The sequence below is a fragment of the Lontra canadensis genome, unplaced genomic scaffold (assembly GCF_010015895.1).
Source record: "Lontra canadensis isolate GAN:19392208 unplaced genomic scaffold, GSC_riverotter_1.0 scaffold13, whole genome shotgun sequence".
Taxonomy (NCBI): Eukaryota; Metazoa; Chordata; class Mammalia; order Carnivora; family Mustelidae; genus Lontra; species Lontra canadensis.
In genome coordinates, this window is record NW_022631007.1 from 9,992,583 (window position 1) to 10,006,054 (window position 13,472).

General features: G+C 41.0%; 1 protein-coding gene across 4 annotated transcripts in view; it reads right to left on the reverse strand.

Moving 5' to 3' along the window:
* The window catches only part of SLC16A14 (solute carrier family 16 member 14), a 30,456-nt gene that overhangs the window by 11,250 nt on the left and 5,734 nt on the right, over positions 1-13,472 (reverse strand). For 3 of the 4 annotated variants that reach the window (XM_032857439.1, XM_032857436.1, XM_032857438.1), the window contains exons 2-3: positions 11,937-12,208; positions 4,943-5,086 (exon numbers count right to left, since the gene is read on the reverse strand). In XM_032857439.1, coding sequence (XP_032713330.1) covers positions 4,943-5,086; positions 11,937-12,195 — 403 coding nt within the window. In that variant the 5' untranslated portion in view covers positions 12,196-12,208. Of the gene's footprint in view, positions 1-4,942; positions 5,087-11,936; positions 12,209-12,304; positions 12,823-13,472 lie in introns of those variants that run through there. The other variant, XM_032857437.1, reaches the window with a different exon arrangement.

Sequence of the window (13,472 nt, forward strand, 5' to 3'; positions counted from 1 at the left end):
CTCTGATTTTCACTTGTATCTTTCTTAGAAAATTGGAACAGTTTGTAATGTCCGTTGACAAAATTAAAAGGCTGGTGGGGGAGACTGTGTGCGTTGGGGGCAGGGGACATAACAAAACTCTGTACTTTTTGCTCAATTTTGCTGTGAACCTAAAACTGCTCTAAAAAAAATGAAACCTATTTTAAAAAATGAAATGAAATAAAATAATATAAAATGCTGGCCAAGAGGTTGTGGGTTGCATTCTCAACTTCTAGGTACAGACAGAGGTAAACCCTGAGACCCACTTCAGTGATCATGCGGCCATATGGTTCTAATTCTTAAGACTTCCTGACAACAGAACGGCAGCATGAGAGTACAAAAGAGACTTTGACCAATCTTGTTTCCCAGAGCCGAAGCCTCCTTAGTTCATTATCATTGAATAGTTTCAGAAATACTTGATTTTTAAAAAAGACCAGAACCATCGTATATACAATTATAAAAGTCATTACCATTAATTGAGGACCAATGTTGGGCTACTTGCTTCATAGGTTTTATGTATTTGGGTATTCACAATAACCCGGGAGTTAGCTGTGGTTCTACTTTTTTTTTTTTTTAAGTTTTATTTATTTAAGTAATCTCTACACCCAACGTGGGGCTTGAACTCACAAACCACAGATCAAGAGTTGCATGCTTTTCAGACTGAGCCAGCCAGGCATCCCTATGCCCTTCTTTTGAACCTCATGAGGAGTTAAGTTATTTTCCCAAGACCCTGCTGCAGGAAACTGGAGAATCCTGGGTGGAATTCAGACCCCACTGCCCAGCCTGTTCCTTTTCCGCTGCTCACTGCCTTCCCCACTAAACAGCTCATAAGCCCTCCCCCCACCTCAGGCCCGTAGGATTTTGAAGAAGGATTTTGCTTCAGCCCGAATTTCTAAAAGAAACCTCCAGAAGCAACCCACCTCCTTTATTTACCTGAAAGCAGTGATATTTACAGCAACTGTCAGAAGTCAATGATCCTCAACCAGTCGTGAGGGTGGATACCCTTGTTTTGAGAACAATTAAGCTTCTAAGTGATTTCTAGCAGAGGTGGGGTCAGGTCCCTAAGCCCCTTTGCAAACCTCAGTGAGGGTAATAATACTTGCATTATGGGAGAAATAAGCATGAAGAAAACAGCTATTGGTAATTTTGAACTGAACTCTGGATTAATTTTTATGATGTTGATGTCCACAAAAAAACAGAATTTCTCATTTCTAATATCTAAAGAGGCAGAGAAAAGTATTTACTAGCCCATAAACATACTCTTTCCTCCAATTGTAAAGCAAATTTCATGTACATCATTTCAAGTGCAAATATTTTAGTATAAATCTCTAATAGAAGAATTTTTTAACCAGCATAATCATTATATCTTAACTGATAAAATGAACAATTCCTTGATATCATGAAATATCTAGAAGGTGTTCACATTTCGAAATGTCTCATAAATGACTATATTTTTAAAAAACCCGTCTCTTTAATCATGATCCAAATAAGGCCCACCCAGTTGCCCCTATTGAATCTTAATCCTCTTTAAATTTTTTTTTCTTGAAATTTAACTCTCTTTTTTCTTGAAATTTGTTGACGAAACTGGGTCATTTGTCTGTGAAGTTTGTCATCTGGATTTTGCTGAGAGCACAAGATAAGTTTAATTTTTAAAAAATCTTGCTTTGTTACTGACAATAACCAACATTCTAAATTTAATGTGGTTATGGATTTCTAAACAACAGCAGAATAAAAAGATTAATAGGAAGAGAACTGAGGTACCCAAACCTAAAAGCAGCACTCATTCTAACTTAGTGTGAATAATGGATGGTCCCATGTGTGAGGAAAAAAGAAATCCATGCCCGATGTTATAAGTATCTATTTCCCTGTTACACTATTCATGCCCTTTACAGAATCCCCTTCCTCATGTGGTTTATACTGTCTGTTATGGGCACAATTATTCATGAGCTTGGGGATATGTTTTTGTTTTTTTTTTTAAGATTTTATTTATTTATTTGAGAGAGAGACAGTGAGAGAGAGCATGAGCGAGGAGAAGGTCAGAGAGAGAAGCAGACTCCCCACGGAGCCGGGAGCCCGATGCAGGACTCGATCCAGGGACTCCAGGATCATGACCTGAGCAGTCGTCCAACCAACTGAGCAGTCGTCCAACCAACTGAGCCACCCAGGTGTCCCAGGGGATATGGGTTTTAGCCAAGTGGTTAGTCAAGGACCCATTAATGTCTAGCCCTGGGCAGGGTCCTAGAACAATTCTTCACCATAGCCCTCCCAGTCAAGTAGAGGAAAGAGGTCCAGATGGGGAGAGAAAAAAAAATCCTGTGATCTTGGGTCAGTGTGGATGGCAGAAAAGATGTCTTCAGGAGACAGTCTTAAGAAAATGGAGCTCTGCTAAGGCTGAAGAAATTCAGTCCAGACTTCCTTGGCTAACTAAGTTTGCTCAAACAGACATTCTTTTCCTGCTTAATAGAAGGATACTCTTACACAGTTTTAATTGTCTAGGTGTTAAAAAAAAAGAGAGAGAGAGAGAGAGAGAGATACAAACAAAACTGTCTCAAATGCTTTTTGGAAGGAAGAAGGATATCAATAAAGTTTTTTTTTTTTCCTAAATGCAAATTTTACAGTGAAATATATCTCTTAAGCACTTGCTTTTTTAAGATCTTCCCATCTTTCTTTTCTGTTAAATAGGGGCTAGATTGCCAATCAGTTTCCACATGCCTCCCTAATGACAGCCTAGGATTTTGTCTGTATAAGCTAACTGATTTAGCTGGATTTTCCAGTTACATATAGTTAGATATATGTTTGTGTGGGAGGTGGATACATTTATTTTCCGAGAATTTCTTTGGGTTTTTGTGTATAAAAAGTGGGAAGCAATAGACTGTTTCAAGACACACTTTCCTTTCACCAGCCCTCTGATTTTTCTCCTACGTTCTTGGGTCCAGAAATATTTGTTAAATATATAAGTGAATGAATATGGAAACAATAAAATGGGACACCTAGGTGGCTCAGTCGGTTAAGCATCTGCCTTCTGCTCAGGTCATGATCCCGGGGTCCTGGGATCGAGACCCACATTGGGCTCCCTGCTCAGCGGGGAGCCTGCTTCTCCCTCTGCCTCTGCCTGCTGCTACCCCCACTTGTGCTCTCTTTCTCTCTGACAAATAAATAAATAAAATCTTAAGAAAAAAGAATAAAAAAGTAATATGGAAACAATATTCTTTTTAAAAAATTTAATTTAAAAAATTTAAAAAAATTAAAAAAAGAATATGGAAACAATATTAATTGCAGGTCAATAAACAACTGCAAGAAATAAAGTTCATGTAAACAAAGACGCTAATCATAGGAATGTCTAAATGATGAGACTTAATCTCAAGTCCCAGTTTGTAGGATCAAGTCAATCTGTATAATCAACCACTACCACATCCCGTTCACGGGGTGCCAGGGGTCTGTGCAGGGACCCCAGTGTGGCTCCATAGGCTCAGCAGGAGTGTTCATTTCCTCACCTTTAGTATGAAAACCCCTGTGTGGACTCTACGCATTGGAGTGCTTGGGGGAAAGTTTCTAAAACACTCACGGGAAACATCTTAAATTACTCTTGAAGATCTGTTACCAAGTCCTTCAGATCAATGGTTTCCAAACTATGCTTCAAAGGACAAAGAAGAGCTTTATGTGTAGATGTGGATCGGTGTAAATTACGGAGAACCAACTTGCCAACTTTTTGGTGAGCCGGTGTGTTCACGTCTCCTGCTATCATAAAGCATGCCCTTAAGCTCATTATAAGAATGTTACATTCTATATGACAATTGCATATTAGCTAACACTAACTGAGAACTCTATTTTGTGACAAGCATCATGCTAAGTGCTTTATACAGATGATCTTCTAATCATTTCAACAACCCTGTAAACCAAGCACTCTTAATGATCCCATTTTGCAGATAAGTAAACTGAGGTATGAGTAGGTTAAGTAATTTGCCCAAAGTCACCAGATAATAAGTGGTGGGGGGGGAGCAAGGTTTCCAAATTCTAACTTTTACCTCTTATACCAACACTTCTGCCAATGTGTCATTATTAGGATGGTAGCTCTGTACTCAAAAAGAAAGTCAGGCTGGATCTGGTTCACGGCAATCCAATTGTACAAGTAAGAAACTGCTTCTTATCTATGTGAATCCTGCTACCTGTTGATAAAGGGAATTATAGCTGGGAATGTATTTTGCAGAATGGATTTGTAAACCATGCTGCCTCGTAGCCAGTGACCTAGATTTGCTTTCTAAGAGCCTACATATATGTGAATTTTGCTGCTATTTCATTCATTTGAATAGGGCTGAAGGAGAAAATAATTATTCTATGATTCATGCTCCATTCTGTAGTTATTAAATGAGAGAATGTTATTAGTTTTTTTAATATTCAGTCCATTCATCTACGTCTGTATTATTACTTTCCTTTTCCTATTCCTCATAAGAGAGAAGACAAGCACTTGGAACAAATCATAAAAAATTTAATTAAATTCTAATAGGAAGGACAAGTATATTTGTTAGGTTGTTTTTCCACATGGAAGGCATATTTAATATCTTATGTTAAAAAGTATTTCCTGGAGTATACGGGGTGGTGGGGTGGAAGAAAAGAAGGACAAAATATGGGGTGCCTGGGTGGCTCAGTGGGTTAAGTGTCTGCCTTCCGCTCAGGTCATGATCCCAGGTTCCTGGGATGGGGCCGCACCACCAGGCTCCCTGCTCAGCAGGGAGTCTTCTTCTCCCTGTCCCTCTCTACCCTCCCGCCCCCTTGTGCTCTCTTGCACATTCTCCCAAATAAATACCATCTTAAAAGAAAAAAAGGACAAACTATTTTAATGGCTTTCTTTCCACCACAATTATTCATTGTCAAAATGCCCAACAAATATATTTAAAATTAAGGCTAAAAAAATCAATATGCTTACCAGCTGTCACTCCAAAGGTAATAAAGAGATAATGCACGTTTTCGGCGTAGGCGCTCAGTACCCAGCCCAGCGAGTTCACCAGCCCTCCGATTATTGCGGTCCGGCGACACCCACAAGTGTTAATAAACAAGCCGATGAAAGGTCCTGTCATGGGACATTGGAAAGGGAATTGACTGATGGTGTTTTATTTTCATGCTTTCCTCTAAAATCTGCACGTGAAGACAAGAATAAAACATTAGTAGGGCTATTAAATAAAGTGAACCCAAACCCCCATTGCGTTATATACAAATAGCTTTTAGCATGCAAAGATGGGTTTCAGTAATTTCGCTGGAGAGCACAAGGTTCTAGGTTTTCAAGAAAGGCAGACCTGAAATAAACAGACAAATGAGTTAGTTCGTTCTCTTGTCTATAGCACAGGTAGGTCTGAAAACTAGTGGTCTATGGGCTTATTCAGCCTGTGGATGTATTTTGTTTATCCAGAACATAGTTTAAAAGATGTTTTGGGGCACCTGGGTGGCTCGGTTGGTTGGGCGTCTGCCATCAGCTCAGGTCATGATCCTGGGGTCTTGGGATCTAGCCCCATGTTGGGCTCCCTGCTCAGCGGGGAACCTATTTCTCTCTCTCCCTCTGCCTGCCACTCCCCACCACTCCTGCTCTCACTCTCTCTTTCTGAAGTAAGTAAATAAAATCTTTAAAAGATGTTTTGAATCAGTTGCCAGCATTTAAAAATTAAGAGCATTCCCAAGAAATCCAATGGCAACACAGAATCCCGCAGTTTCCCACACAGCCAAGATGGGCTGGAGCAGTGCCATCGCTTTCCGACTCCCTATGCCCACACTCTTAGTTTGCTGTAGTCATCACCCCTCCCTTTGGTCCCGTACTTGGCCTCTTGCCCTCACTTACATTACTAGTTATTTGAGTTTTTGACTCCAGACCTAGGGGGGAGTACAGCAAGGGGGCTCTCAGGACTCCCATGCTTTCAGCAAAGAACTGATAGCTTATTTCCATGAGGACACCTGGATGCAAACCGTGTTGCAAAGAACTTCTCATTGCTTCATACTGTACTTCAGCCCCTGCTGAATCTCAGTCCCAGGCCGGCCCCATCAGGCTATGGATTTTTATGACAGTGTGGGGAGACTCAGAAATACACCTCGGTCCACAGACTGTGCCGGGCTCACAGCAGTATAGTATTGTATGACGTTATGTCCTGGCTGCTTACTTGCTTATGACACTCTGGTTTTTGTCAACCTCTTTGTTTTCTTCCTGATAGTCATTCATTCATTCATTCATTCATTCATTTTTATTACTAGGCTCTATGCCCAGCATGGAGCCCAGTGCGGGATTTGAACACCCCACCCTGAGATCAAAACCTGAGCTGAGATCAGGAGCCAGACGCTGAACCGGCTGAGCCACCCTGGCGATCCTGTGGTAACTTCTGATGTCACAGAAGCTTAATGCTTGCGTTGGGATCCATGATTCCCTGTGCAAAAAGCAATCTATATTTTAGCAATAAAATGGGAGGCTGTAGTCAATATTCAGTAAGAGGGTACATTTAAAAAATCATCTTATTTTTGATCATTATTACTTTTCATAGTTATGAAACCCTATATTCTGGTGGGAGTATTTCAGGTTAAAAGTTTGTTAAACTCTAAGGAGCTTCCCCTTTTAGTTCAAACTGAAATAAAATCTTCCTTTAAAGTTCTACCTATATGCATGTACATATTTGGATGCACAGTTTGCTAATGAATTTTTTTTCTTGAGCAAGCCTAATCTTAAAAATTATGAAGGTAATGATTTATTAATTTAATGAACCCTGGTGCATTAGAAAATAACTTAGCAGGTAAACCTCTTAAAATAGACAGTATAGTAAATATATTTTACATAAATATACTGTTATATATTATAAAATGAGCATACTATATAAATAATATATAAACCAAACACATTGATATAAACATCGGAGGGAATTATTGGGGGCAACTGAAATTCAGAAACCATAAGTTGAAAGTGTGTCTTTGATTTCTTCACAAATACTTTTTAATTTCTTATTTATTTTTTTAGAAGATTTTATTTATTTGACAGAGAGTGAGAGCACAAGTAGGCAGAGTGGCAGGCAGAGGGAAAGGGAAAAGCAGGTTTCCTTGCTGAGCAGGGAGCCAGATGCGGGGCTTGAGCCCAGGACCCTGAGATCATGACCTGAGCCAAAGGCAGCCACTTAACCAACTGAGCCACCCAGGTGCCCCCATAAATATTTTTTAAAAAATATTTTTATTTGAGAGAGAGCGAGAGAGCGCGAGAGCATGTGCCTGGGTGGGGGGAGGGGCAGAGGGAGAGAATCTCAAGCAGATGAGTGTGGAGCCCCAGACGGGGTTCGATCCCACAACCCTGACATAATGACCTGAGCCCAAAATCAAAAGTCAGATGCTTAACCAACTGAGCCACCCAGGCGCCCCACAAAGATTTTTATTTTCCTAAACCCACAGTCACTTCACTATTGGAATCTCTGATGAGTGGATAAAAAAGAGAAAAAGGCACGACTCATCATTTGGCTGTTAATCGACCATTTAAGCGATGACAGTTCACCAGATCGCAGTTCAGGAACATGATCATGTTTTCCATGTTATAGAAAGGGCCCAGAAGCAAGTTTTTCTGTGATACTGCACGTTTCTGAAACACTGCATTAAGAAAGCATGTGGGGAAAAAGGAGGGAGGTGGAATTCCCCCAAGTATGAGCAGATACTCCTGTCTGGAGAAATGTTGTATATCAAAAAGAAAGGATGAATTGCTTTACTGATAATAAGGTAAGATGATGACACTTTCTGGCTTTTCAGTTCATCATCTCTCACAGGGTGGAGCCTTTGTCATTTACGACTCGAAGACAGGCAAAGTCAGCCCTGACCGGCAAAGTTAGTCCCCGGAAATGCTGTGAGCCCTCCACGACTGCAAAACACAGATCAGTCAAAATAAGGAAGCCGGACCCAAGCGTTCTGATTCTGCTCCATTTTCGCATCATTACGGATGCTCAGCTGGAATCTCCAAGATCAAATTAGCATTTTGCCAAAACGCAACGAACTGCCCATGCAGTCTAAGGACAAGGGGCAAGGCAGGTGCAGGGACAGTCGTCTGGCTATGATTCCCACTTCTGCAGAGCAATTCAGTGTTCTGGGATGAGACACAGACTCCCTCCTCTGCAGAAGGAATCTAATTTTGGCCCATTTCCCACATAATAGAGCTTCAGGGAACACCATGAGGAAATTCTAATTTCTTTCCTGTCCCGGTGAACTTGACATACAGTCACGGGTGAAAGTACATAGTTCAGGGACGCCTGGGTGGCTCAGTTGGTTGGACGACTGCCTTCAGCTCAGGTCATGATCCTGGAGTCCCGGGATCGAGTCTCACATCGGGCTCCCAGCTCCACGGGGAGTCTGCTTCTCCCTCTGACCTTCTCCTCGCTCATGCTCTCTCTCACTGTCTTGCTCTCAAATAAATAAATAAAATCTTAAAAAAAAAAAAAAAAAAAGAAAGTACATAGTTCATTGAACTCCTGGCCACCAGGGCTCACCCTTCCCTGTGGTAAGTAGTTCAGAGCCTCTACCTCAATTACTCTCTGCCTCGGCTGAGCACTGGAGTCACTTAGGATCTTAAAAAAAACCTGATGCTCGGATCCCATCCCACGAGATTTCGATTTGATGGTCGATTTTAATTTGATGGTTGAGGTGCAGCGTGAGAGGCAGGGTTTTTAAAGTTCCCCATGTGGATCTGATGTGCAGCGAGGACTGGCAACCACCACTCTAACTCTGCTTAGCAAGACAGTGACCTCTTGCAGCCCGTAGATGCCCCTAACATGGCTTCCACCAAGAATGCTTCCCATTGCTATCACCGAGGCTGCTGTAGGGATGACAGAGGTGATTCCACTTTGTTAAAAAGTGGGACCTTCAGCAGGAAACTGGCAAAGTCTGTGCTAGCAAAGAATGAAATTATCAAGTTTCTTACATGCAAGCCGCTGCCCAAGAGAGAGGGAGGGCTTTCAACTCTGCAACGTAGTTCACGGAATTTTTTTTTTTTTTTTAGTTTAAAAGAGAAAACCCAAATGGGCTCACAATGATTGGAAAATGAGAACAATTTCTATTTATTTACTTCACACATATTCTCAGTTCTCATCTGATGGAGTGATGGGCAGTAGGGTGTAGTAGACATAATTCTGAGTCCAGTGGACCAGCTTTGGAGACTCCCTCACGCTCATTGGTTGTTCAACCTCCAGTAAGTTCCTTGAAGTCTGTGGACATTGCGTGTTCTTCTTCTGTGAGATAGAGACACTGGGCTGGTGCTGGTGGGGCTGTGGGATCAAAGGAGATCATGGACATAACGTGCACGTGGCATATGGTTAAGCAGCAAATAAAGGAGAGATGTACTGCAGGCTTCTGGCTTGGAAAACACCCAACAGCTCTGCAGCAATCCTTTATCAGGCAGCTTAAGATAACAAACAGCAATTTAGGATCATGATAGGATAAAAGACCTTTTATTTATATAACTATGAACCTTGCTGTGTTATGATTTCTAAGACCCAAGATATTTATCGAGCAGGTGCCTTTCCTGTAGAGAGGTTAGTCTACAAGCTGAAATGACACTGTCCGGGATGTATGGACTCTCAAACAGAATTTTGAATATATAGTTACCTCCTAATTAAATCAAGGAGGACCATTACATTTCACCATTGCTATGAGTTAGGTGTTCTTATTTTGGGGGTCATATTCAAAATCATTTCCAAGACTTTCAGGACTGGTTCCCACTGCTTATTTTGGTAGAGCTTGTGAAACACATAATAACGTATGAGACAACCTCACTGGGTGATTTGGAAAATAATGGGACATTTCCTATCCTGGCTTTTCAATGAGTCTTCTTTTTTGTGGTGGACACATACTTCCTAGATTGAATCTGTAAGTATCTTGTTCTACCCCTTAAAGATTTTTTAAAAAAGATTTTATTTTTAAGTACTCTCTACACCCAATGTGGGGCTCGAACTCATAACCCCAAGATCAAGAGTCACATGCTCCATGGACTGAGCCAGCCAGGCGCCCCTTAAAGATTTATTTTTAAAAAGGTAAAAATTGGACGCCTGGGTGGCTCAGTCGGTTAGGCATCTGCCATTGGCTTGGGTGGTAATCCCAGAGTCCTGGAGTTTGCTCCTCCCTCTCCCTTTGCCCCTCCCCCAACTTGTACTCTTCTCTCTTGTACTCTACTCTCTCTCTCTCAAATAAATGAATAAAATCTTAAAAAAAAAAGGTAAAAACCTGGATGTTAGGTATTCTAGAAGCAGTTTTCCTTCACTGACTTATTGAGAAGGTTGACTCACATCCAACATAAAACTAACACATTGCCTACACTCAAGTAAACCTTCCTACTTCTTAACAATGATATCCTAGTTTTAACAAGGTTAACATAGGGTTGAAGGAGTCAGTTCCTAAATGTTGCAGGCCAGATGATTTACTGGCAATTCCCTCCCACACGTAATGGTGCCCTTATGTAATTTTAAAACCAGATTACTATTAATTCCCTTTGATAAACACACATACTCCACACACATCTTGAGAAATAATACTTTGTCCTTGTTTTCCATCAGCACTACCACTGTTATTAACGTTTTTTGTATTATCCAAAATAACATTGACTGAATGCCAGCCAAGATCAACAAATCTTGGAATTGGATTCAAGGAGTTAATTACCAATGTGGAAATCACTTTTCAGGGAGACTCCCATCAAACACAGAGATGCCTGTCATACACAGACTCTCACAGAACCAGAAAATGATTCGAGGCTATTTACGTTTCCAGTGTAATTTCGTGAATACTTGAAATTTTTAAAAAAAGTCGATATAGGGGTGCTGGTTGGCTCAGTTTGTTAAGTGTTGGACTCTTGGTTTTGGCTCAGGTCATGATTTCAGAGTCCTGAGATCCAGCTCTGAGTGGGGCTCTGGTGCTCCGCATGGAGGCTGCTTAAGATTCTCTCTGTCCCCCACCGACTTGTGTGCATGCTCTCTAAAATAATAAATAAAAATAAATATAACAAATTTCGATGTAAAATTGTGGCTTTTACTTTCAAGAGATAATGTAAGGGAAAACACCTGGTATATAATAGATGCTTATTAAATATTAGTTGATAGTAAAAAGTGTTTTTAGTTCCCAAAAGGAAACACATAGGCCATAATAACAGTTATTTATGATAACTTTCTAGCTTGGCATTTCCAACTGCATGAGAATGACTTTCACGGACTGGTGTGTGGTTAGGTTTAATTAGAAAATACATTATTATTCCTTCCTGTTAGCTACATCAGTAACTTTTCTAAAAGCAGTTCAATAGATTTTTCAACAGCGTATGATCAGTATTTCAAATTAAATCATAGAAACTCTGAAATAAGATCGTCACTTGCCTTTTGTGGTGTTTTCTCTAAAATTTTTATCTTTTACAAGTATTTCCAAATATTAAATAAACAGATCTGTAATAATATGTAATGAATTAGAGCAGTCAAGAAAAGAGTTTGGGGTAAAAGAGATTTTTTTAAATGATCAAATTTTAAAACACTCCAAATTTTTTATAATATCCAAATAATAATATCACACAAAAAGACACATATTGTATGACTGCACTTATATGAGGTACTTTCATAGAGACCAAAGATAGAATGGTGATGGTCAGGGGTGAAGAGAAGGTGGGAAAGGAGAGTTGCTGTTTCATGGGTGTAGAGTTTCAGTTTGGGACGATGAAAAGGTTCTGGAGACGGATGGTGGGAATGAATGCACTTAGTGGCAATGAACTGTATACCTAAAAAATGGCTAAAACAGTAAATGTGATCTTATATATATTGTCCCATGATAAAAAAATAGTACTAGATTTCATTAACATCGAGTATCTAATGTTTTGACCATATAAAACCTTACAGCAGGGAATTGTCAACTTGTAATAATTCAGTTTTATAACAGGTCACATGCGAACATACCCACAATCAAGGTGATGCCCATGCTGAGGGAGCTGACCCATGCAGTCAGGCCACGGCTCTGATGGAATTCTTCGAGCCATTCCACGTTGAGGACTCCCAGGGCCATCTGGGAGCCCATGATGAGGATGTGCACAAAGAAGGAGGAAAGAACCACCATCCAAGCCCATCCACTGTCAATGTTTGGGTGGGGCTTAAGTGTCTTCTTATCTTTGGGGTCATCTTCAAAATCATACCCAATATCTTCATGACTTGTGTACATTTTCCAAGATTTTCTGAAATACACATGACAAATAATTTCCTTGAACATCAAGCCAAAAGTAGTTTTTCTTCTTTGGACAGCTCTACCTCCCCACCGTAACCAAACTGGCCTTCAGATTCATCTTGTCATTATGCAGATTTGGGAATACTCCTGCCTTTTTACTGGCAAGTGCTTTTGTGAAGCCTGTTTCATCTCTACAGTCATCCTGTATGTAACCATTACTATGCATATTTTAAAGAAATGGAAATAGACTCAGAGAAGTGAAGTGCCTTTCCCAAGTTCCCATGACCAGGAAGTACGGCTACCAGGAACCCAAGGAATCGAACCCCGGTATTCCTGACTCCAAGCCCGTGCCTTGTTTCCAGCATTGGGATGCATACTGACAGGTGACAACAAAGATCTCACAGAAGGAAGACAGCTGGCTCTAAACAACCTTCCAGGGGAGCTTTGCCTTGGTAGAGCTTTTGGCAGGGTATCTGGTCCTCATTTTGTGGGTCCAAACGTTGGTTTTTTTCGGTACAAAAGAGTGGATTCACCTTGGAAGACCAACCTCTATGAACACAACTCAGGAGAGATGGTAAACTAGAAGGCCAATTATTATTATTATTATTACAATGGGAGCTAGAGCTTTCTAATAATGGTGATATTCAGGTCGAATACACAAGACACAGAAAAGAGGCTTGGAGGCTGGCTCGAGCTGGAGGGGAGGCAGTGATGCCAGATCAGGCAAGGACTCCGGTTTCATTTTTATTTCTTAGGATGAGAATTAAGTATATGTAAGAGAACTGAGGATAAGGAGTAAAAGAAGGGTAGACAGAGATAGAGATAGTAATCCTGGAGGTGGGGGAACAGCAGGATTCGTCTTGATCAGGAGGAGCAAAGCAGCCGGTGGATGGAGATGACGATGTCAAGTAGTGGGAGGAGAAGTTACACCCGATGGTCTAATTCTTGGGTCAAGTAGAAGTGAGGTCACTGGCTGAGAATGAAGAGGGTGGTGGTTGTGAAGGGCCCTCCACATTCAGGAAGAGACTGTTGGAAGAGACTGTTGCCCACGACAAGTGGAAACTATTGTTGGGTGGTTCTGAAGGTGGAGCTGAGCCCTGCAAGACAGCAGGACAGAGCCCTGGGCGAGCAGCACCAGGGACAGAGCGCTGGGAGCCCTCAGACCCGGAAGCGCGCAATTCGAGCATCATCATCAGAGAACGTTAAGACAAGAACAGCTAAAAGTTGGTCTGCTTTTTATTATGATCACTATGTGCCAGCAAATCTAGACGTCA